This window comes from Numenius arquata, chromosome Z (assembly GCF_964106895.1).
Source record: "Numenius arquata chromosome Z, bNumArq3.hap1.1, whole genome shotgun sequence".
Lineage (NCBI taxonomy): Eukaryota > Metazoa > Chordata > Aves > Charadriiformes > Scolopacidae > Numenius > Numenius arquata.
The window spans coordinates 74,268,675-74,293,198 of record NC_133616.1 but is presented as its reverse complement, the minus strand read 5'-3'; the positions used below and the strand labels follow the sequence as shown (position 1 = coordinate 74,293,198).

Here is a 24,524-nt window from a genome sequence, read left to right as displayed (position 1 = left end):
ACAGGGACATGTCTGCATGGCCAATGAACAAACTAGCTGGAGTTCCAGTAGTCTAGCCAGGACAACACAGATCTCAGGATGGACTGTTTAATTCTGATTAGTAAATTAGTAGGGATCTCTGCTTTACAAAATTAGACCGCCACCAATGCCCTCTGAAACTGCTGTGCAGAGTACACAAACCCTCATGTCTTTCCAAGAAAGGTTCCCTGGTTGTTGGTCAATAGCTTACCAAGCCCTCTTAAAAAACATGGGTCATCAATTAGAGTAAGTGGCAAGCATCAGGAAAAGACCATTTTCTGAGGGGCAAATATCCGTTAGCTACGTAAGTCTGAGACAGACAAGCAGCCAACAGCTTTTCTGTCCTCTGCATCTGCGAGGGAAACCTCCTCTTTGGGGCAGCACTTCTGTCACACACAGATACATATGGAGCTAACAGGTAAGAGAGCAAGAAGCTGTCTTCCTGCGACCTGACAGGCTTAAATATTCAGGCACCAGTGGATCTGAGTAGAGAAGCAGACAGAGGAACAGACAGGATTGCTACATATTGCCCCTAGAAATCAAAACAAAACAAAGCCACTGAACATCCTGGCCCTCATGTCTTGCAGCTGTAACTCTAGACACAGAATCCCTGCTGTATAACAGCAGAGGAAACGAACAAGGCAAAGAAACATTCAACATTTCAGGGGGGAAAAAAAAAAAAAAAAAAAAAAAAAAAAAGAGACATGTCTATTTTAAAATCATCTGTGTATGTCTGGTAGTCCAGTTAGTGTTTTGTTTCCTTCTATGACAGCACAGTGACTTAAGGGACAGGCCACCACTGAGAGCTGCTGACAGTCCAAGTAACAGTCTGCACTGCTCTGACTCTTCTCTCCAATATTTGCGTGCCATTTCCCATCAGTTTAGTTTCCTTTAACCCTGTTTCACATTTATTGCAAGACACCTCTTTCCTTCCCACTCCAGAAAGTCCTTCTGAAAGCTGGGGTTTTTCCCAACAGAAACTTCATAGATTTTAAAATGTTTGTTCACTTAATCCCTAAACTTGTAAGCATACACAGAGGTGGTTCCATGATTTAACCAGTCTTCATCAACTTCATGGACTGTATCCATGTAAAGATTACTTCTTTTTTCATGACAAGACTCTGCAGTCCTTTCATAAATTGTCAGGTTCCTCAATAAATAATGCTTTATAGCCCACTAAACATTACTTGAAAGTTAAAAGGAACCTGAGAACCTGCTTCTTTCGTATGAATATTCACATTTGGTTCTGATTTTACCATCAAATGAAACTAAGCACCAGCAATAACTCAAAATAAGGTGCTGAATGACCTGTTTAATTGAGAACACAACTCATTTGGTCAGTACTATAAATTAATAATAAAGGATAAGTACAAACAAAACAAAATAATTAATGTTCTTGATGATTGCAAAGAAATGTATGGGGCCACTAGAAACACCCCATCTTTGACTTTTTCAGTACCTATTTTCTTGTCTACGCTTCTTTCACAGGAGTGATAGATCAGTCAGTTTCAGCAATCCTTCCAGATCTTAAACAAAACATTCTTTTCACATTAGCAAAAAGTTATTACCATCTGTATTGTATTCAGTCTCTGTTTGGTGTGTACAAATATCTGGCAGGCTCACCATTTACTTTGTGCCAATAACAGTCCTTAAGAATTAAAAAATGAAGTCTTGTGCAACAAAAAAGTTGTCGTACAAAATACTCCTCTAGAAATTCACTACTGCAAGGCAAAATGAAATCCTATCAGTACAGTCACAAAAACAGTTAAACCTCTAACTTCTGTGTTTTTAATATTGAGTTTTTAATACAAAATCAGGGGATGAGTAGCATCTAAGACCAAAGACTTCTTCAGCCGTTTGACAACCACAGCAATGATGTTGTTAAAGGTTCTTTGTTACTGCCTTGATTACATGTTCTGCATCTAATCAACAAACATTTGATCTTAGGCTTAATCTCTGTCCTTACTCAGTGTTTTGCTTTTAAAGAAGGTTCTGACCATACAGAATTGGCTATTAATGTATGTCTAAAGGGAAACAAACTGAAATGGGTTAATCTGTCTCACTTTACAAACTAAGCCTTAGATAACATCAGACAGCCCCAGGATCGTTGCCAGGAGAAGCTTGCCTTAAAAGGTTTAAGTTGGAACCCAGCTTTCAAAATAACCTTATCCAAGCATTCATCACAAAAATCACACTGCTACTTGTATACCTTGTAGGGAATATACTACCTAAGGGCTACAGAAGGGATGTTATTTGTCATAGGTCAGGGGGAACCACCACTGCACCTCAGAAGCAAAACAGAAAGCCCTCCATTAAAAAGCCATTCAGCTCTGCTGTAACAGTAGACCACTTACACAGAATTCGTTTTCAACCTGGGAATTTCGTAAGACCTATACACCATGAGATGAGTTCTGAACAGAACAAGATAATTCTTTTTCCCAGAGGATCACTTATTCCCTATAAAATAAATAATTACCCTTTTATAATATTACAGAATTAATATAACTATATATAATGCATCACAATAACTATTAAATTTATATTAAAATGAATAAATTATACATTATTACAAAAAAACACTGCACAGACTTCAGCTATATATTCAGCAGAATATTAAAACAGTATGTCTTCATTTCTCACGGATGGCTTCAGAAGGGGATCTGCATGTCATTAACAAAGGGAAATGGGCAACAATAAATCCTTCTGCAAAGCTCATCCTTTGTTTCAAGGTTCCTTTGCTTTCATCCTTCCTGCAGGTAAAAAAGTCCAAATCTGGCAGGAAATTTTACGTAAATAAATATTCTGGAAATTAAAAAAAAAAAAAAGTCAGTACTGAGATCAACTATAGCTTTTGGTGGAGGTAAGGCATCTTATCACTGAATCCTGAGGAACCCTAAGGAAGTTGGTGATCTCACATCAATAATGCAAAGCTAGGGGGTGAGAAATATTGTTCCCCTTAATGATGATACAAATGTTGTTATTCCTCTACATAAAAGAGATGGCTATACCTCCTCTGCCCCTTAAAGGTCTGATTTCTCTACCTTCTCTTTCGGTCACAGAACAGTGCTACTTTCACTGTTCCACTCAAACAAATCTTATCTCCTCTGTAGGTTTTGTTGCCCCTTTCAAGAGAGGAACTAAAGGATATTCCACAGTTAGAGGTTTTGGTTTCCAGTTGTTACCTCACTACCTTCTTCTGCACTGCTGCACAAGCTCTAGAGAATGAGCTGTTACCTATCTAGAAGAAATTAACTAATATAAAAGCTTTCCTTGAATGTTTCCCTAGCAGGAACTGCACTCATAATTCAGGGAAAATATATTTCTATAGGATTAATCTGGATATTTAAATAGTGTTACAAGTAATGGGCTGTTGAAGATAACAACCAAAAAGAAATTTTAGAAAAAGGGGAAAAGAAAGGTTATTTAAAATACAGTGATTTCATGCTGGTCTAGTCTTGTATTACAATGATTTTCACTTCAGTTAAATAATGTACTAGCTCTATCGATATTTTGCCATGATTAATTTATGCAACAATGTGATCAAAATCATGTCGTTAATCTATGCATGTATCTTTTCATCTTTCCTATCCTTCTCATCCCCTTCATCTTCAACCTTCATCTCTTCTTTACAGTGTCACCCTCTCTTCCACTTGTCTTTTATCCTTTTCCAACTTACATGTGTTTTCTGCATAATTTATAATGAACTTTCCAATCTCTCGACAATATCAAAGTGCAAGAATCCTAAGTAAGTTGAGGGGTTTTTTTAAGCCACCACACTTACCTACCAAGCATACTTAATAAGGTGGGGGAGCAACGAAGATGGATCCAGACCCTTCCAATTGGTAGCATGAGCCAAGAGGCACAAACTGAAATACAGTTTGTATACGAACTGAAATAAATGGAGGAAACAACATTTTTACTAAAAGGGTGATCAACCATGCAAACAGGTTCCCCAGGGAGGTTGTGGGATCTCCATCCTTGGAGATACTCAAAACCCACCAGACACAGTCTTGAGCAACCTGGTCTTGTAGACCCCACTTGGAGCAGAGGGATTTGACTAGCTGGTCCAGAGGTCCCTTCCAACCACAATTCAGTAATTCTGTGGCGTTGTGATATGGAAGGAACATATTTGACTTCCAGTTCTTAGCACTTACTATTAACCTGACCTTTTTCCCTCTTTCTACAGCATGGACTCTGCCTGTAATGCCTGTGCTACATTTTCAATACTTCAAGTACTGGTGCATAGTTAGAAAGTGTCATTTCATGGATATTGTACAGTTTGAAGCATGAGTCAACCATTCTTATCTCAGAGAGCAAAGCTATGCTCTCCAAGTAGAAGACACTCATCTTCACATTGCATAAAGGCTGTTTCTTCCCTCCACACCCTACCGCTCCCCTTAAAAAACCCCAAGCCACCACTGACTTTGCAATGACAGGAGCTACTACATAGAATTTTGACCTTCACGCTTGTTTCATACAAGTGCTAGGACTGTTGGATCTGGTGACTTGAAATTGGGTGGCCTGCAGTTTTGAGCTCTGAATTAAAACAAACAGAATGCATCTAGTCTCCAGGGAACAACTAACGCTCCTTCATCTTCTATCATTCTGAAGTCTTCTAAACTGGACATTAAAAGTCAAGGCACGTTATGTACATAGTCATTTCCTCAGCTCTCGGTGCTGTACAACCTTTTAACAAGTTTATCCAGACTTTGAAAAGTTGCTGAAGGAGGCCTTATATGCTGCTATGCTGTGTGCTATATTCAAAATACTGTCTTGCTAATAGAGCCCAGGTTGATTTGAAAAATTAAAAATCCTTGCTTTCTTCACGCAATTTCCATCATTAATATAACCAAGATGTTACTTGATTTCTCTAGTACCACTCTGGTCTTTTGCCAGTAATAAAAAAAAGAGCTCAAAAATATTTTACTGAATACGTAATTAATCTTCATCTATTTTCACACCAAGAATTCACACCACTATTGACCAGTGCATCTGCCAAATATTTGTCTCTTTTGTGTGTGTTTTAAACATTCATTACTTTAAAAAAGGCAGGAAAAAAAGCTGAACAGAATAATTAATTCCAAAAGAACAGACACAATTCATGACCTGGCCCATCTACTGCCAGCTGTCACTGCTCAATTTTCTTCTGAATATCTTCTTTTGCTCCAGGACTGCTAGAATTGAGCAACATGAACACACAGTTATCACTGATAAGAGCTGTCCCAGGCCAACTGGGTGTGGGGTAGTGTTTGGGAAAGAAACAGGACAGACAATTGGACACCCTGCTTCACTGTTTATACTGCATATGCTCAGCAGAGCACCACAGCTCTGAATGCTAAAGCTTTTTACAGGCTGTCGGTCAGATTTAGGGAAGCTCTTCATCTTCCTGGTTGAGGTTACCAGAGAGACCCTGAAACAGACGGAACGTCCTTATTTTAACAAGAGCTTTTGTTTTGAATTATGTTAACATCATAGAGAAGTAAGTAGCTCAAAGATTTGTCTTGGTCACCCAGAAAGCCTACCTGCTGCTAAAGGCAATAGTGCTTTTAATTTCTGCACTTAGGACAGTCAGAAAATTCCGAGCACCACAAACACTCTGTCTCACCTGCACAGTCTAACTTTCAAATTCCAGTAACAAATGGAACTGGTGGCTATAAATGTGTCACAGAACATTTAAAATATATTGCATACAAAATACTAATGCTAAAGTCCTCGTCAGGAAATACTGCTAAATAAGATGTATTTTGCTTGAAAGGCTTCTCTAAGTCTAGGAAATGAATTTAAAATACACAAAATCCTTTTGTCCTGCCTTCTTAAAAATTTTAATGCCTGGAATTTATTTCTTACTCTCAGAAAAAAAAAAAGGCTCAGTAGCTCTTTTGGTTTGTCTTCGCATTTCTGGAGCAAAGCATATGGTAAGACTGATTTATCTGTGAAGGTGCTAACTCCAAAGGGCTGGGGATCAGAGGCTACTTACTGTCAGACCCCTCCAGCAAAGACTCTGAGACAAAAGGACAAAAAATTGTTTTCTCAGGAAAAATAATCTCTGTTCCTGAAACATTTATGAAAACATCATCCAGACACCATAGTGATGAAAGGTTTCATTCACTGTGCTGTTAGTTCTGCTATTGTATCAGCCAGATTTGTGCTCGTTCCTGCAGCAATGTCTCATGTTTCTCACCTTTCCTCTGCCTCTGTATGTTACACTGGGAAATGACTAAAGAGTTTGTGGTAGTATGCTATAAATAAAGAGTGTGCCTTCTAATGGAGGCCTGTCTTGGCAGATATGCAACAGGGTGGATACTGGCAGACCTCTCTCTCTTTGCATCCCCAAACCTCCTCTCCTGCTTACTCCACACACGGAATCACAGAATCACAGAATCTTCTTGTTTGGAAGGGACCTTTGAGATCATCGAGTCCAACCTCAAAAACAAACAAACAAACAAAAAAACCAACCAACCAACCAAAAAAAAAATGAACAAAAAAAAACCCAAACAAAAAAAACAAAACCAAAACAAAAACCACACAAAACACACATGGCTGGTTGACAGAACAAAGTTCAGGAAGGCTGCTGTACACTACGCAGGGCTGATCCTTCCAGGCAGGAACATCCATCTCAGCTCTTAGAGCTAGAAGTTATGAAAAATGTCAGATATGCTCTGATCATATGACCTTGTAAGATTTAGGATTAGACCAGCTTCCTGTAGCCCAGGGAAATGGGCTGAAATAGGTACATGATGGCAAGACAAGGAACAACTACCCAGTAATAGGAGTTTCCCTTGCTGGCAGTGCCCAATTCAGCAACGACAGACACAGAGCACCCTTCTTTGTGCCAAAAGGAGCATGTTCTCCTACGGTTGACCCCTTTTTTCCAGAAAGTTATAGTTCTTTGCCTTTGTATTTTATGCTTAGCACATAACAACAACTTGAGAACATCAGCAAGACTAGAATATGTTAACACCAGTTGAACAGATCAAAATGAAAGGGTCTTTCATACAGATGAAAAGCAGACTTCAGATGACTAATTTCCAAAACTTCAGTAAAATCCACACCATTACTAAAATACACTGAATATTTGCACAGTTCTTTGGGATCTCTCTTAAACACTGTTAACAGTTTTCCTGTTTCTGAAAGGTTCCCAATGTGTGTGGCATCTCCCATTCAAAGCAGATGGGAAAGTCAGAAAGTATCAGCTCATCACTGTTATCATTCAACTATATCCCACACAGCATCACCAACAGGTACTTTTTACAGGTGGAATTCATAAAGCACTCTATGCAGTTATGCAAGGAATCAAACACTATACCCATAATGATAATTTCAGCCTTTAAACTTCATGAAGGACATTCAGAAAACAGTCAACTGGAAGCTAATAAAAATGCATGCGCTTTCCACGGAACTTCACGATTTTCATGGAGACCATGATTTAGATTAAATCTGCCATGTCTTCAAAGTTCTTCATTCTGCTGTTAGAACCACAAACACCTTTGAATACTGCCGATCAAACTCATAGTAGTGCAACAAGCAATAAACAACATGCCATAGTGAGCATCTCAACAACTAAAGAAAAGAGAACTGTGACTTCAAGATCTTTTGTGGACTCATATGCCATTCTCTGAGCCAAGTTGCATGAGTAAACTACTTGGCCAGGAGATGTGCAAAAGTGTAAGCACAGATGGGAATTTTGAATGCCTTTGACCCAGGTTTTAGTAAGCCATAAACTTTGCATGAAAATATTGTAAACCAGTCCATCTGATAACAACTCTTTTTATACAACATTTTGCATTGCCGTTACTTATCCCTAGTACTAGTATGAACATATTGTTGGAACATGTTCAAAGGTATAAAAACTCTAATTTGGGAGGGCACACAGTCCAAAGTGTTAAGGAGAACTGACAAGTGACTTTTCAAGCCATGAAAAACAATTCTTTAAAAAGCAATGAAGAACAGAATATTCACTAGTATTTTTTGCCTTTTTTTTTCATCAGAACTACCGATTGTATTGCTTCTAGGGATACTGGAGAAGGAAGAACATGGTGAATAAGGGAGAGGAAGCAGGTGTTTAATTCAGCGTCTAGAGACAGGCAATGCATCTATGCATCTGCAGTTTCCTACATACTCAGTGGAGAGGGAGACACTGGAATAAAGCGCTTCAGCACACCTAATGCAGAACTGCCATAAGGGGGCACTGCACATGGGGACGACCCTACCAGTGGTCTCTACTGGGACATAGACTCCCGGGATGAGGCATTTCAGTCTGTGCCTGAAGCTAGGCTGTCTCTCTTCTGTGCCTCATACTAATGAACTCAGTTTGCCTCATTGAACTCATGAAGCAAAAGGGTACGTAGCTGTACCCTTCAGTGCTTCTTGTAATATATATATTTTAACATTTTAAAAACAAATTACACTTAAGTGAAAGGGAAGATAATAAATGGCTAATCTGCTAAATACCAGACTTCCAAATCACATACTTCTGCTTAGACCAAAATGCAGGACACAATTTTGGGAGCACAAACTGGCCAATTTCCAGTGAACAGATTTTCTACCAAAAAAATCTTAACTCTACTTAGTCCCATATATGATGATAAACAGAGCCATTTTTGCCTGTCCTGGCCAAAAAAACAGAGACAAAATGAACTACTTAATAACTTCTTAAGGAAGCCCCATTTCTGGCCAGGTCTAAAGACAATGAACAATGTGCAGACATGTATCTTGCTTCTGACCCTACTGTATTAATCTTGTGAGCAAAACCTATGCAAGACTGCAGTATGCAGGACAAGTACTTTTCACAAACACTAGACTGATTAAAAGTGTTGATGACCGACAGGAACTGCATTCCCAATTTCCTCAGTAATCGTTAAGAACCAGCTCTGCAATTTCAAAGGTGATCACAGAGGTAAACCAGGTCGACTTCAGGTTTTTTCACCATAATCTTCAATACAGACCCCAAGGCTGTATCAGAACTTAAGAGAGGCCTACTGCTGCTAACTAGCCAGCTAGCTCTATCGACCTAAGCCACCATCAGATATTTAGACCACAATGCCAGAGATAGCATAGAATCTGCTGCTCTCTCATTATAAGCTGCTGATTTTGCAGAGGTCATAGGAATAAATATCCATAAACACATTCCTGATGAACAGACAACACACATAACTCTAAATGCTTATCTTCTCAGTGAGAGGGTACTACTGTTTTCAAATAAAAAAAATTTAAACCACTTATATGGTAAGAGAAGATTTTAAATTTCCTTTGCTTCAACAATTTTTTGTTTTAAAAAAGCCAATTATCCTAGTGGATAACAATGCTGAATTTTGTACTTTTGTGCTTTTGACATAGAGAAGAAACAAAGCCACCATTACTTATTTAAACAAGCATTAAATAAGCATTAGAACTGTTTACCCTAAATTGATATGTGCTTACATTCTTTTCAGGGCCTTTTTTTTCATGTTTGTTAATTGGATGACAGAACATGGAATTCGACATGCTGGTTGGCCATTCGTCATGCTCCCTCAAGATCAGGTTAGATACAAAAGCCTGATTTTGAAGACCAGACGGTCAGAAGATGTGTCACAAAATTCCATACATTCTGCGACAGACCTTCCACTTACATACGCTGCTGACATCTATGGAGTGAAGATGAATTACAAAAGCAAAAAACCCACCTTTTAATGTAGCAATTATTACAATAACACAGAGCAACTCCCAAAGCCTCACTCAGCTACTGCATTGTCAAGTTGTTGAGAGCAATTGACTAGTCTGTTTAAGGGTGCCTCTGACTTCAGCTCAAAAGCAGTGCACACCTACAACTTCCAAGTCCAGTTTCCCATTTTACTTCCACTGGAAGACAGAATCAAGTCTGTCTTCTTAGAAGCTGCTATTATTATTTTGTCAAGAGGCTGCCCCACGGCATAGTTTAAGTAGTTTGTATTTTCGTCTTTTTTAGCTACAACAATCAGTGCAGCTTCAGGACATTTAAACTGTAAAGACGGTACATCAGCGCTGGCACGTATGTAACTGTGACTCTTGGGTGCTAAGATAAGAACACACCATTAAACTTCCACCACTTGTATGACGATCCCTCATTTCTATTTCATGATGGGTCTGGCAACAAATGCACATCCCTCCCACAAGGCGCAAAGCGTGCTGTTAGCAGTGGTTATTTCTCAGGATCAGAACTTCTAATCCAGGTGCCTACAGCTGGGAGATTCAGCACTTCACCCTGCCAAGCTCTTTGCGCTTTAGATGCATTCTTTAATTAGCAGCAGTAACACTTGCTCAAACCTGTTTGTACCTTCTTCAGTTCTGCTTCAGTTCTTCATCACTGTCACAACATCTCTGCAGCTTTCCATAATACAATAAACAATTTGCTTAACATAAAAGGCATGTAGTTTGTGCTGTCCCACCAACTCTGTGAAAAACTTAAGCCAAAGAATTTTGAATGAGCTTAGTTTCTTCCCCTTTCTTAGACTGTTTACATGTGTCTTAAAAGAGAGACATGAGCAGAAGTTAATACCTCTAAATAACTGCTATTACAGATATTTTGTTATGCTAAATATGTTTTATATAACTCAACACCTGTTCTTCCTAAGATCATAGAATGGTTTGGCTTGGAAGTGACCTTAAAGATCATCTAGTTCCAACCCCCCAGATGCACAATCTAAACACAGAGCAAGAGTCTCAAGCCACATATGTTAATGTCCTTTGAGGGATGTTCTGTGGATCTGAAACTGGATTTTGAAGAACTTCATGCCTTAACTCTTTCCCTATTTTAAAATTAACTACTGTAGATCACAGAATCGCCTAGGTTGGGAGGGACCTTCAAGATCATCTAGTCCAACCTTAAAAAAAAAAACCAAAAAAAACCCCACCAACACTAAACCATATTCCCAAGCACCATGTCAACTCGTCTTTTGAATATCTCCAGGCATGGTGCCTTAACCACTTCCCTGGGCAGCCCATTCCAGTGCTTGATAACCCTTTCAGTGAAGAAATTTTTCATAATATTCAACCTGAACCTCCCCTGGTGCAACTTGAGGCCATTTCCTCTTGTCCTATCGCCTGTGACTTGGGAGAAGAGACCTACTCCTGCCTCTCTACACCCTCCTTTCAGGTAGTTGTAGAGAGTGATAAGGTCTCCCTTCAGCCTCCTCTTCTCTAGACTGAACAACCCCAGCTCCCTCAGCCTCTCGTCATAAGACTTACTCTCCAGACCCCTCACCAGCTTCTTTGTCCTTCTCTGGACCCGCTCCAGCACCTCAATGTCTTTTTTGTGGTAAGGGGCCCAAAACTGGACACAGTACTCGAGGTGGGGCCTCACCAGTGCCGAGTACAGGGGGACGATCACCTCTCGGGTCCTACTCACCACGCTGTTCCTGATACAGGCCAGGATGCTGTTGGCCTTCTTGGCCACCTGGGCACACTGCTGGCTCATGTTTGGCCAGCTGTTGACCAACACCCCCAGGTCCTTTTCTGCTGGGCAGCTTTCCAGCCACTCTTCCCCAAGCCTGGAGCGCTGCATGGGGTTGTTGTGACCCAAGTGCAGGACCTGGCACTTGGCCTTATTGAAACTCATTCCGTTGGTCTCAGCCCATCAATCCAGCCTGTCCAGATCCCTCTGCAAGACCTTTCTACCCTCCAGCAGGTCAACACTCCCACCCAACTTGGTGTCATCTGCAAATTTACTGAGGGTGCACTCGATTCCCTCGAGATACTACAAAAGATATGTAAATAGATACCACTGATAGTAAGTAAATAGATATGTACTAGATACCACAAAAGACATGTAAACTATGCATGATTTCATTGCATGGAAGATACCATCAAATAAGTTGTCATTCTTACCCATACTACAGGTTTCAGCCATAAGGTGAAAACTGTAGCATCTTATATTTCACAGTCAGTGAACAGTACTAACATCTTGGGAATCCAAGATACAGGAAAAAGTATCTGCAACAGAGCTGTTACTTACTCTGACCTCATGAAGCAGACCTTGATATATCTTGTGGTACGGTCAAAGTGGTCTACAGCTGTCATCTAGTTTTAGAAGCAGAATACAAGGGGTTTGACTGGTACTTTCTAAAGGTCCAGATTCAGTACTGAGTTTCCCACTGTTCTCTATATCCCTGCCTCACATGCTAACAAGTGAAGTGAAAACCACAGACTTCTTGTCACCTGTAATTATGAATAGAAGTAGTCAAATACAAAAATGAAAAAGTTATAGCCGCTGGAAGGTTACCCCGGAGGCCATAAAACTTTACTAGTGAGCAGGAAAGTGCAAGTAGTATTTCTTAAGAGATGTTAAAAACTAAATTTTGGTGAAAGTATACTTACATTTGAAAACATTCTAGTACATGTGTAGGTGAGCTTAACAGTGATAAAATGTCTAAATAAAAATGACCATGAAGTGCTATTAAACCTGACTGTCAGAATGCAAGCTTGAAAAAATTCCCTTCACTGGGGGTTTTTAACTAGCAAGCGTGACAAACTCACCATCAAATTCCAGCAATCTGATGGTAGCCTAAGAGGTTTCTGGGACATGTAGTTGCAACAGATTTCCCTCCTGCAAAGTAGGGCAAAATGGTCTGGTACCTTTTTTTTTTTCCCCCCAAACCTGCAATTAAGTCCTGACTCTGGAGCTCTGGAAAAAGACCTTGGCAGCAGAAACACTCTCTGTGACACCTTGCTCACTGAGGAAAGTAACAAAAACACTAGTTTTTTTTTTTACATCAGCAAACGTATCTAACACTTGCTAGCTCAAGTGTAGCGTGAAATCCCAAACAAGGCTGCAAAACCTAACATAGGTAGCAGTTCATCCTTCCTCATCAGGGTGCTGTCTCTTGCCATGGACTCTTGTGGTACATCCTTCACATTTCTATGTACCTCATAGAATTTATCTTTAATCTGCTGGATAGGAATGCCAAAGCGTGGCCCACATGGCAAAGGAAAGCACAGACAGCTTTGACAAAACACAGAAACTCCACAATAAACTCTTCTGCGAAGCCCCTTTGGAGAGGATGCAAGATTTCAGTGGCAAGGAGAACCCCCTTGTTTCTTGAAAGAAGATGGGCATGACATGGATGTGCAACAGCTTGTCAAACTCGGTAGCTGTGCTTTTAGGATGATGTTAAACGAAGAGTTTTGCTGCCACAGGTTCTGAGACAGTAACTGCTAAGTGAATCTTGCTCCAGTTCACTGACCTTCCCAGGTCAGCCTGACCTGATGACCTTGCAGAATTCGCTTATCTCTCTGCCTCCACGGTTTCCGTAGAACTGTAACAGGCTCGAATGAATCACTTTGAGACCCACCAATGAAAAGTACTGCATGACGACTCAAGTGCTGGGATTATTCTAACAATGCACTTTCCTTCATTTTCTGTTACTACAACACATAACTGACACTATTTCGGGGAGTTTGTCATGCTTTGCAGACATTTTTGGTTTTGGAAAAGGAGCAGAGAATTCTGGTTAGAAGCAGAAGAAACCCCACATTAAAGTGTAAGAATTAAAAAGAGACATTTTAGGAAAGTGAAAGGAGAAATAATTACGGTTGTACCAAAAGACAAAAACAAAGGATAGCACTGTAAAAGTCTAGAGGGAACAACAATTTTGTTATACTTAAAATACTTCTCTAGATTTATTCCAATAGTAGTATTTTAAACTTAGAACAGTCATTTTCTGAAGAGTCCCTAGAAAGGAGAGTATTCCCTGAAGCTGTAATTTGTCTCACATGAAGAAGAAGTCCTGAACAAAACCACAGTACACTATCTTTAACCAAGAGCCAGCAAGCAGCCCGAAATTTAATCTTGTCATTCCAACACAATTCTTCCTGCCACCATGTGAATATTTTCCTTCCCACATTCTTACGAAACCACAGTGTAAAATGACAGTGATGCTGTTGTAGCCACAAGGTTTAGCTGGGCTCATAAAACTAAACTGTAGGTTTCTGAAGGCAATTTTTGTTTATTCCATTTCAAAGGTATGATTAGTCAAGACTCCCTAACAAGAAAACAGATGGTATTTCTTAAGCTTATGTTTTGTTTGTAATGGTTATTTTTAACTCTTACCATTAACTTTTTCACACAGCACCCCTAGGAAGAATCTATATTGAAACCTAACTTCACAGTGGAAGATCTAACATAGGGATGTGTTTTCCTAAAGCAGGTTTTCCATGTGCAACTCTGGGCACATTAGAAAATGGTCTTCCTTTCTCCTGCCAAATGTGAAGAAGAGAATAATCTTTGCCTATTTCATATGCCCAGCACTGATACACCTCTTGCAGTCTCATTATTTTTTTTTCTTTTTGCAGTCTCACTCATTTTTTTCTTGCGGTCTCATTTGAAATGACAGTGCTTAAGATGTTTCAACGTATGTACACCCAGTGCTCAGCTACAGGACACCACCAGAAATTAGACATAGAAATAACAGAAAACTAGATGTGCTTTGGGAATGCTCCTGCACACAGAGGCCAAATGGCAAGGAGCAGCCCAGTCTAGACTCGTAAAAAAGCTTCCAGAGTAGACTGGCTGTCCACAAGCCATCTACTGGGAAACCTCCCCAGCAGACTCAAGTGCCAACACATGGCCAGGAGTTGCCTGGACCAAATTTGTGCAATGGGACTGTGCAACAAATTAATGTGACAGATGATCGCGTTCCGGTGTCTGTAAATGTTCCTGGACACGCTTCTATTTATTGGTATACTACACACTGCCTAAGGGAACCTTTGTCAGTCATCAGCAATTAAAATAGTCACCTGCCGACAGTATGTAGATATCTCTGATTGCTGACAGCTATTGGGCACCCAAGTCCCGCTGCCAAGAAACGAGGCAGACGTTTCAGATGCCAGACTTGACTCATATGTATCACTTCTGAAATCGGGACACTGGCTCCATTCTCCTTCAAAGAGTGAATTTCACACATTTGTTTGCAAGGGCAGCAGGAAACATGGGAGCCGCAGGCGCAGGCAGCACGGCAAGATGGTGACTAGCTGCCCTAACCAGACTATTCTGCGTCCCACACCACACGGTTCCACATCCCACCATACAGCCCTACACCCCTTGACACTGAACACCCTCGCACAGCACGCAGAACCGCACTCCCACACCACACACTGCACCAAGCCATTACACCTCACCCCCCGATGCGCGCCTCACCACGCCTCATCCCCTCGCTGCCGGGAGCTTGCCACAGTGCACCCCATGCCTCACCGCACTGCCACACGGTGCACATGCACCTCACGGCACCACCGTGCCCCTCACCACACACCTCACGCCTCATGGCACCACCACACACCTCACCTCAAAGCCACACGCACACAGCACCCTTCACACACCTCATGGAACCACTACATCCCTCACCGCACACCTCATGGTACCACCACCACACACTGCACCTCACCACCACACACTGCACCTCACAGCCACACGCACACAGCAGCCTTCACCACCCACCTCACAGAACCACTACATCCCTCACTACACACCTCATGGCACCACCACACACTGCACCTCATGGCACCACACGCCTCACGGCACCACACACCTCACCTCACCACCACACACCTCCATGCACCACCAGGCACTGCACCTCAGCACCACACACCTCATGGCACCCCCACATATCTCACCTCGCCACCACACGCCTCACGGCACCACACACCTCACCTCACCACCACTCACCACATCTCATGGTGCCACACACTGCACTTCACCAGACACCTTACCTCACTACACACCTCACCTCACCACCACACACCTCGGTGCACCACCACACACCTCATGGCACCAACACACATCTCATCTGGCCACCACACACCACACCTCACCAAATGCCTCACCTCGCCACACACCTCACCTCATCACCACACACCTCACAGCACACCTCATGGCACCCCACACATGTGACCTCGCCACCACACACCTCACCACACACCTCATGGCACCCCCACACATGTCACCTTGCCACCACACGCCTCACGGCACCTCACCACACACCTCACCTCACCACCACACGCCACATCTCATCAGATGCCTCACCTCACCACACACCTCAACCTCACCACCACGCACTTCCATGCACCACCACACACCTCACAGCACCACAACACACCTCATGGCACCACCAACACACACACCTCACTTCGCCACCACACACCTCACAGCACCTCAACCTCACTCCGCACCTCATCACACACCTCACGGCGCCACAACACACCTCACGGCACCCTTCACCACAAACCCCCACACACACCTCACCTCACCACACACCTCACGGCCACGCACCCCCGCCCACCGCACAGCCTGGAGCCACCCCCCGTCCTCCCGCCCGCGGCGCCGGGCTCACCGCCGCCTGCTGGAAGGCGCCCTTGGTGTAGGTGCCGCCGCCGCGGTAGGCGATGGCGGGGATCTCGCGTCCCAGCAGGGCGCACTTGTGCTGCTGCGGCCGCCGCCGAGAGATGTAGTCCACGCGTGGCACCACGTTGCTGCGCGAAGAGAAGGTGACGATGGCGACGCGCGTGGCCGCGGGCACCACGGGGAAGTCGGAGAGCAGCTTCTTGACGAAGCGCAGCTCGCTGAGGAAGTTGGCCGGCCCCACGCTCGACGACTCGTCCACCAGGAAGACCAGCTCCAGCCGCCCGCTGCGCGCCCGCAGCCGCCGCACCTGGCGCTTGAAGGCGCGGCCCAGCTTCTCCACTTTGCTCTCCGTCGTGTCGGGCAGCGGCGGCGGCGAGGCGAAGGCGGGGGAGCGGGAGAGGGCGCCCGGCGGGCCGCCCGCCCGGCCCTGCCCCGCCGACGGCGACAGCGACAACGACAGCGACAGCCCCCCCCAGCAGCAGAGAGCCACCAGGGGCCACATCGCGGGGTCGGCGGGCGCGGGGAGACGCCGGCAGCCGCGGGAGGAGAGCAGCCGGTCGCCCCCTGACGCCCCACCTCCTCTCTCCTCGGAGGGGCGGCCTGCCTCCCTGCCTGCCTCCGCGCCGGCCCCCGCAGGTATCCGCGCCCTTTAATCCCCCCGCGGGCCTCCCCCTCCCGGGTTGAGGCGCTGCCCCTCGCACGCCCCCCTCCCCGGCCCCTCGCCTTTCGGTTACGAATCGTGTGTCCCCCCCTTCCCGCCCGCCGCTCCCTCCCCGCCTCCGCCCCCCCCCCCGCCGCTCCGCTCCGGAGCCAACCGTGTGGGACCCATCGGGGTGGGACGGGGCGGCGGAGAGTGGGGAAAGGCGGACACACGCACACACCCCCCCAGAAGCGATGAGCGCCTTTTCCGCTCCCCCGCCGCGGGAGCCGCTGCTCGCAGGGACGGAGCGAAGGTTGGCACCGACACGTGCTGAATTAATCGTGGTTAATTGAGCCCTTTGTTTTGCGGGGAGGATGCGGTTGCGGCTGGGAGGTTTGGGCTGGTGGTGGGGAGGTATGCTCCGGTCCCGCTCCCGGCTCTGTCACAGCCTCCCTCTCTTGTTCAAGGGGAGACTTCGTCTGCCGGTGGGCTCATTTTCCCAACTTTGAAGATGCAGCAATACCTTACTGATGAGCGTCTCGCCGAAGTGATGGCGAGGTGTCTGCATACATAGGGTGAGTGTGCACAGGGATATGTGCGTGAAAGGCAGGGACAGCACCTGCATACGTACATCTACATGTGTAGGTAAATATTATGTGCATGGATGTACCAACAGTGACAATCATCTTCTGTGCTTGTCATGAAAAATTCCCCGTAGCCAAGTGTGGGATTACAAACCATCGCTTGGAAGAGTTCCCGTGCTGTCTTGCTGTCTGTGAATCACTTTGGGAGAGAAACACTCCCAAAGAGACCTCCTGCCCGAATTCAGAACCCACTCCCCTTTCAACCAACCTCTGTACAGATTTAATTCCCTAGACCGTTATGAGGCAATAACTTGGGTTCATTGTAGCTACTAGTTTAGTATTAAACAGTTCTCTAGCTAATCAACTCCATCTCCAGGATTAACTCAGTCTTCTTCTCCCAAGTGAATAATGACAGGACCAGAGGAAATGGTCTAAAGTTGCGGCAGGGAAGGATTAGATTAGATATTAGGAAGAATTACTTTACTGAGAGAGAGGTCAGGCACTGGAACAGCCTGCCCAGGGAGGTGGTAGAGTCGCCATCCCTGGAAGTATTTAAGAAACGTGTAGACATGGCACCTCAGGGCATGCTCTAGTGCCCGAGATTGTTGGTTTGTGTCTGTTTGTTTGGTGTGTGTGGGTTTTTTTGTTTTGGTTTGGTTTTTGTTTTTTTGGGTTTTTTTTTGGTTGGACTCAATGATCTCAAAGGTCCCTTCCAACCATGAAGATTCTGTGATTCGAAAAATTCCCTTGGGATAGATTAGCCATGTAACTTTTTGGCTGCAACTCTTTGCCTTTCGTTGGTATTTTTTCTTTATTCATTTTCTAGTCCCCCTCTCTGCTTTACTTTACTTGTGTTGACATTACATGCTGCCATGGAATACACAGGTACATTGGTGCATTTGCAAGTCAAACCCCTCATTTACATTTAATTGAATTATTTACTTTTTCTTCACTGGGGTGCCAGCTGATGGAAAATTGATCCAATACTGTCCCTATGACTTTCCAGCAATACTCAAATTCCACTGCAAATGGCAAGACACTAAGTGACAGAAGATATTATTTAGTTAGGGAAATGATACATTTGATACATGGTTCAAAGACATTTTTACATTTATATAGTAGTCTAAGCGCTTCACAAAAATACGTTTCTTAGGTATACTTTTGCCACTTAGTGCTTGAAGAGAAGATAGCAATCAAAATTACAGAGGCATATGTGAAGATTAGTTTTGGTGCTGAAGGATGTGCAGCTGGTGCGCTGGATCAGTAAACTGTTTCTGCTCATGTGACAGCAAAATAAAGGCTGCAACATCACACTTGGGCTACTCTGCTTTTCCTTTGTAGTAACAGACAGCCTTTTTGTCTTGAAAGGGGTAGCTGAAAGTTGCTACAACCACCGAAATCCTCAGCAAGTTGATTTGCACTGTTGGTCTTCGGAAGATTAAAGAAATGATGCTGCAATTGCATTCACTGTGGTCTGAGTCACGCCAGAGCACCTTACAATGCTCTTAGTTTTTGCTGTACTGGGCTAGAGAGTCAGTATTTGCACAGATTAGAGTGAAAGCACAGAAAAGTATAGCCAAGAAGAGGACGTGGAAATGTAGGAAATGCCTGGTTTCTGCAAGGTGCTCCTAGCTGAAGTGGATCATTGCAGGTATGACGTGCTGCTGTTACTCCTGAGTGTTCAGGTCATAAAAAGTAATTTTCTCTAGGCTCTTTTATTTTGTTGGAAAGCTAACTGTTGGCTCTCTTGTGTTCCCCATGATTTCATAACACCAGATTTAGATTTATAAATGACACACATTTTAGGACTCAGAAGCAAAGGAAAGGAGAATGAATTGGAAACAGTTCTAGCAAAGGAAGAACAATTCATGTCAATGGCCAGTTTTCATATGCACATCCTGTACTGCCAGCGTGGGAGATTGCGATCAGGTATGACTAACTGTGAGAGCACAGCAGTTGATTTCAATCCTGGCGATCTCATCAGAATTGTGAATGCAAAAAATAACAGGGCAATTATAAATTAGTCCTTGCTACATGCATAATTTGTGAAAATACGTATTCTCCTAGGTCACGCGGGCCTTGCAATCATGCTGCACAGAAGCTCTCACTGGTTCAAGGGAAAGCTGTGTTTGTATGTGTAAGGACAGCAGAATGAAGTCATCAATTCAAGATGTAAATGTATTTGTCACACAGGGAGTTCACAGTAGAAAAGGAGTAAACAGGTGAACAGCTAAGCTCTGACTGTGGATACAAGACTGAGACCCTATCATGGTACTGATGTGAAGCAAAATCCAGGAAAATGGAAGTGATGAGGGGAAATTTCCTTTCAATCCATGGATAATTAGCATGCAAAAGACTTTCAGAAAGAATCAGTGGCCTGTAAGTAGTGAATAACTCTCCTCATATAGTCTCCTTGTGTACTACACAGGTAATGCTTTAAAAACATTGGCATTCAACCTAGTTGTGCAGAGAGGAGACACTAAATAAAGCATTACGAGATACTGCGAGAAGTTAGCTTCAGCATCTGAAGTAAACAGGATTTAATTGTGTGAGGGAAGGGCATCAAAGTATTCCAGTGTGTTCCCAACGTGATTTGAGAAAAGTATCAAATAATTTCTGGGTAAAACCTAAACTTAAAAAGCTTGAATTCAGCCTGGGAAGTCCTCAGGAAGGTATTTTATCCATGGGATTTAGCCAGCAAGAGAAAAAGTCATCTTGCAGATGGTGGAGGACAGTGTGTGTATGTGTTTGTAAGCAGCAAGCATTCTTTTCAATATATGTTCACTAGGCTTTTCTGAAAGCACCATTTCCAGGGGAAATCTCTGTTGTAATGAAATTGCCTTCTCCAAGCCTGCCTGCCAGCTCTTTACAAATCCTTTCCATGTTGATGCGCTTAAGCCCTCTGCTTTTTGATGATCTTTTCCCTGTTGTATTCATGCATATTATTTGTGCTTTGATTCATACTGATCTGTAGCAGATGGGGAAGTGGAGAGCAGAAGGAGTTTTTCCCACTTTAAGCGTCCCTGAAGGTGAAAATATCTGCCCTGGGCTTCACTACTTGAACAGAAAACGCAGGTTTCGTGTGGCTTCTGATGGCAATGTGCACAAGGTGATGCTGGACTGTGACTCTATTCCATTACGAAACAGCAGGTAACAAAAAACATTAGGGCTTGTGAATAAAACTGCCTTTGTTGTGTGACAGAAGAAGGCTGACTGGTCCTGAAAAGGAAAGCTTCAGAGCAGCACTTCAACTGCTTTTACAATCACATTCCTGTATCTCTTTAATTGTTTTATTAAAATCCACAGACTTCATGAATTCCAGTAATTCTTTACTGTCTCCCCGCAAGATCATATGGTCATTTAACACCACCCTCCTTACTAAACAAAAGGGAAATCTTTAGCCCCGGTTAAAAACCCTTCTGCAAACAAACAGTCTGAGGATTGCTGTCATTTAGCCAAATATCTTTTTGGTTGAATTACTCAATGAAACATGGCCAAGCATCTTTCCAAATATGGAGAAGAAAAGCACTATATTCCCCCCCCCCTTTGTGTTCCCCCAAATACAGCTGGACAGAACACATCCTTGTACTCAAGCCACACAGTAATTGTGCCTGCAGAGACAACGCCGCAGTATCACATACCCTACAATTTTTGGAGGAATGCAGGTCATTTTTGTTTTTACAGTAAAGATGTTAGCAACACTTCATGCCACAGTGCAAACGCAGCCGCAACTGAAACGTTAAGTCTTCTGCAGAAATCCTGCAGCATTCTAAATTTTATCTAAACTAGAGATAAAATGGCAGCTTAAGAACAGAAATCAGAACCTGACGTTACTTAAGCTTCTTCTGAGCCTCTCTTTGTCCTCAAGAACACAGTGTCCACCTGGGGAAACCTCACACAACACGGAGCTGGCAGAGCCAGACTCCTCTCTTCCACTTCAGCCATTGGCAGGGTACACCCCTTGCAGATGTCAGGCAGTATTTCAACCGGGGGTGTTTAAGACTCTGTATGAGGAGAAAAGCTTGCAGGAATAGTATTTATTGAGCGGGAGGAGAAATACTTACATTCTCAGAAAACAATCTCTGAAATCTGCCACCAGGGAGCCATTAATATTGTACCGGGGAAGAAGTGCCGGTCCTTGGTGGGTGGCATCCAAAGTCTTCATGGTTTAAATGAAAGCAGCAGAGCTATTCTAGGAGAGGGGGAAGAAGAGGAAGAAAGGGCTTTGCGAAGTTGCTTCTTCCTTTTTCCTGCTGTACCTTTTGGGAGGAAGAGCAGAGAGAACAGGTCTAGCTCCCGAGTCCTGGAGCATGAGTTCCGTCCCCACCCCTGAGAACCTTCACCTCCCAGTGCTGCCAGTTTCTTACCTGCCTACAGCTCTAGCTACGTTTTTCATTCACTGCCCCTAAAACATGACTTGCTGCAGAGCAGAGTCTGCCCTTGAGAGCTCCCTACAGTGTTGCTGGAACATGCTGCCTCAGCAGTTTCTGACTATGGAATATTTTTTTTAGTGGCAGTAGTGAAAGAAGCATGGAGGAGAGATCAGGATGTATTTCACATTCAGTACTGAGGTACCACAGCCAGGCAATCAAGATCTTAGTCATAAAAACTGAGTGGGGTTTTTTTTGGACATTTTAGGCCTCAGCCCTTGGCTTAAACAGAACATGAAGAAACATGCAAGGAGGAAATGAAGAATTTTCTGTAAAAATAGGAGTGCTTTTATTCTGTAAAAAAACGAGAAAAAGAAGAGACTCCTCTCTTAAATTATCACTTGTTTTATCATTAAAAAGCTAGGATGGATACTTTGCAGTCCTTTAGAATAGCAGTAATTCACTGGCATTAATTATTTTAAGATAAATTGTTCAGGGCTAGAAACTTTAAGTTCTGACTTCCCACATAAGTTGTTTAAACACACACAAATTGAGGGCAGTCAGTTTTGATTTATGCATGCAAATCCCATTGACACCTCTGGGAGTTCTGACACAGACTGAAGAGAGTACTTGGCCCTTAAATGAGGGCAAAACGTCTGTCCACATGACTTTGGAAAAAGATTATTTTGTAGGAGGAGAAGACTCAGTCTGCCAAAAGTTTCTTCTTTCAGGCAGAGGTCTGGGTGTTTTAGTCTTCAGCAGAGCAAACAAGCATTTGAATGATCCAAGCTATGGGTTATTAGTTCAAGCTATAAAAAAGAAAAACAAGATTCATATTGCTCTGCAGTATTCAGACAATGAGAAAGTTTAGTCACAGGAATTTCATCTTCACTTGTGGACAAGCCCAGTGCACACTAAGAATATCATATGGCTAGCTTCCAAGTTAAAAAAAAAAAAAAAGGTAGGCAAAATCAAAACATCTGCTGGTCTCCGTCTGCACAGCAGATGTTGAATATACTTTTAAGTTAAGCTCAAGAGAGTTCATGAAACATACTTCGTCCGTAAGCACAAAGTCAGTCTGTTGTTGGCCTAGTACATTCATGCTAAAGTGAGTATATTTTGCCATATTCTACACCCCAAAGTATGTGCTGTATGATTTTTGTAAAGACCTCGGTGGACGTTAAATGTGAGAAAGACATGAAAGGCTTCTTTGATTGTAAAAGGCAGGTTCAAATAGTGGAAAACTGGAGACTGTGAAAGCTCTGGTGTGACAGGACAGAAGATACAGGCAAGGTCTGTATGGGGAGTCCTGTTAAGGGCATTTTTTTGCTCCTGAATAGGCTGACATAATTAAAAACCGTGTTTGGTAGACAGGCTGTTGCAGGTCGCTTTTTCAAAACTTGCTGTGTGTTGTAGCCTTGAAACACAGCAGCACTGGCAGCCTTTGATTCTGCTTGCTTACAGTGCACAAGTACCCCTCATAGTGAACTTCTGCCCTACAGAGTGTTCAGCACTAACCCAGCAAAGCGGGACAGTGCTCTGGAGGAATGGGAGTAAACTTTAAACTCAGTTCCCTATATCAAAAAGCCCCCGAAGAACCTAGGAAATGGTCTTGAAAATTGTGTTTGGAAAGTGCTTTTCTGAGGGAGGACCTTGGTCCTGTCATTTCCAGAGGTACCAAAGTTTAAGGAGTCAAGGAGAGGAGGTTTAGGACATGTGGAGCAGTTCTTCCTGTTTGTAAAAGTCACAAACAGGAGTTGTCTGACTTTTCTCTGTGGATAAGAAAGGACTCCAGTCTCCAGGGATATAGCTTCCTCATTAAAATTCACACCACTTTTAGTATTGCCCATGAATATCAAATATGTTAGATATGCATTTAGGATACTATGATGAAAATTCTGCTCTCAGACAAGAAATTATCTTCAGCCTGGAAAAGAGATAATGGAAAAGAGATGTGATAGGCAAAAGAATATGCTAGATAGTAAGCCGTGAGGGACAACAGAGGCGATGAGTAGGGTGTGACTCCTCTATTGTTTCCGATGCAAAGATTACATGGCATGAAGTGAAAATGGCAGGGGCCTTTTTCAAAAGGAGATGCTTCACACAACAGTGTGTGCCTGAGCAATTGAACTCCAAGCAATATAATAACGCAGTGGATATTGAAAGTCTGCGTGCAAAAAAACTGTGGAATAAAAATCCACCCAATGGTTTAACACTGTACAAAGGTACCTCTTCCATCTCTGAACAATTGGAGATGCATATCCCAGATTTCAAGAGAGTATTAACTACACTTGCCTAGCTTTAAACTGTTCCCTAAAATGTGGGAGTTAAAAAGAAGATTCAATGTAGACAGATCCTTAGTCTAGTCTCATATGGCTCATATTATATTCATATAACCTCACTCTCCCTCTGTATGAGAGTTCATATGCACGTTATTCAAAATATTATTTTGAAATTAAGCCAACCCAGGACTGAAGACATGAGAAACAGAAATGCTTTCTGAGTTACTGTGATACACATCTAGGACAAAGAACTCTTAAAAACACAATGCCAAGAGAAGGAAA

At 43.1% G+C, this 24,524-nt stretch overlaps 1 protein-coding gene across 1 annotated transcript in view; it reads right to left on the bottom strand.

The window, feature by feature from the left end:
• Positions 1–16,868, bottom strand: part of SVEP1 (sushi, von Willebrand factor type A, EGF and pentraxin domain containing 1) — a 131,749-nt gene extending 114,881 nt beyond the window's left edge. The window contains exon 1 of the mRNA XM_074165874.1: positions 16,356–16,868. Within this exon, the coding sequence (XP_074021975.1) occupies positions 16,356–16,868 (513 nt within the window). The remainder of the gene's footprint in view (positions 1–16,355) is intronic.
• Between the last annotated feature and the right edge of the window lie 7,656 nt (positions 16,869–24,524).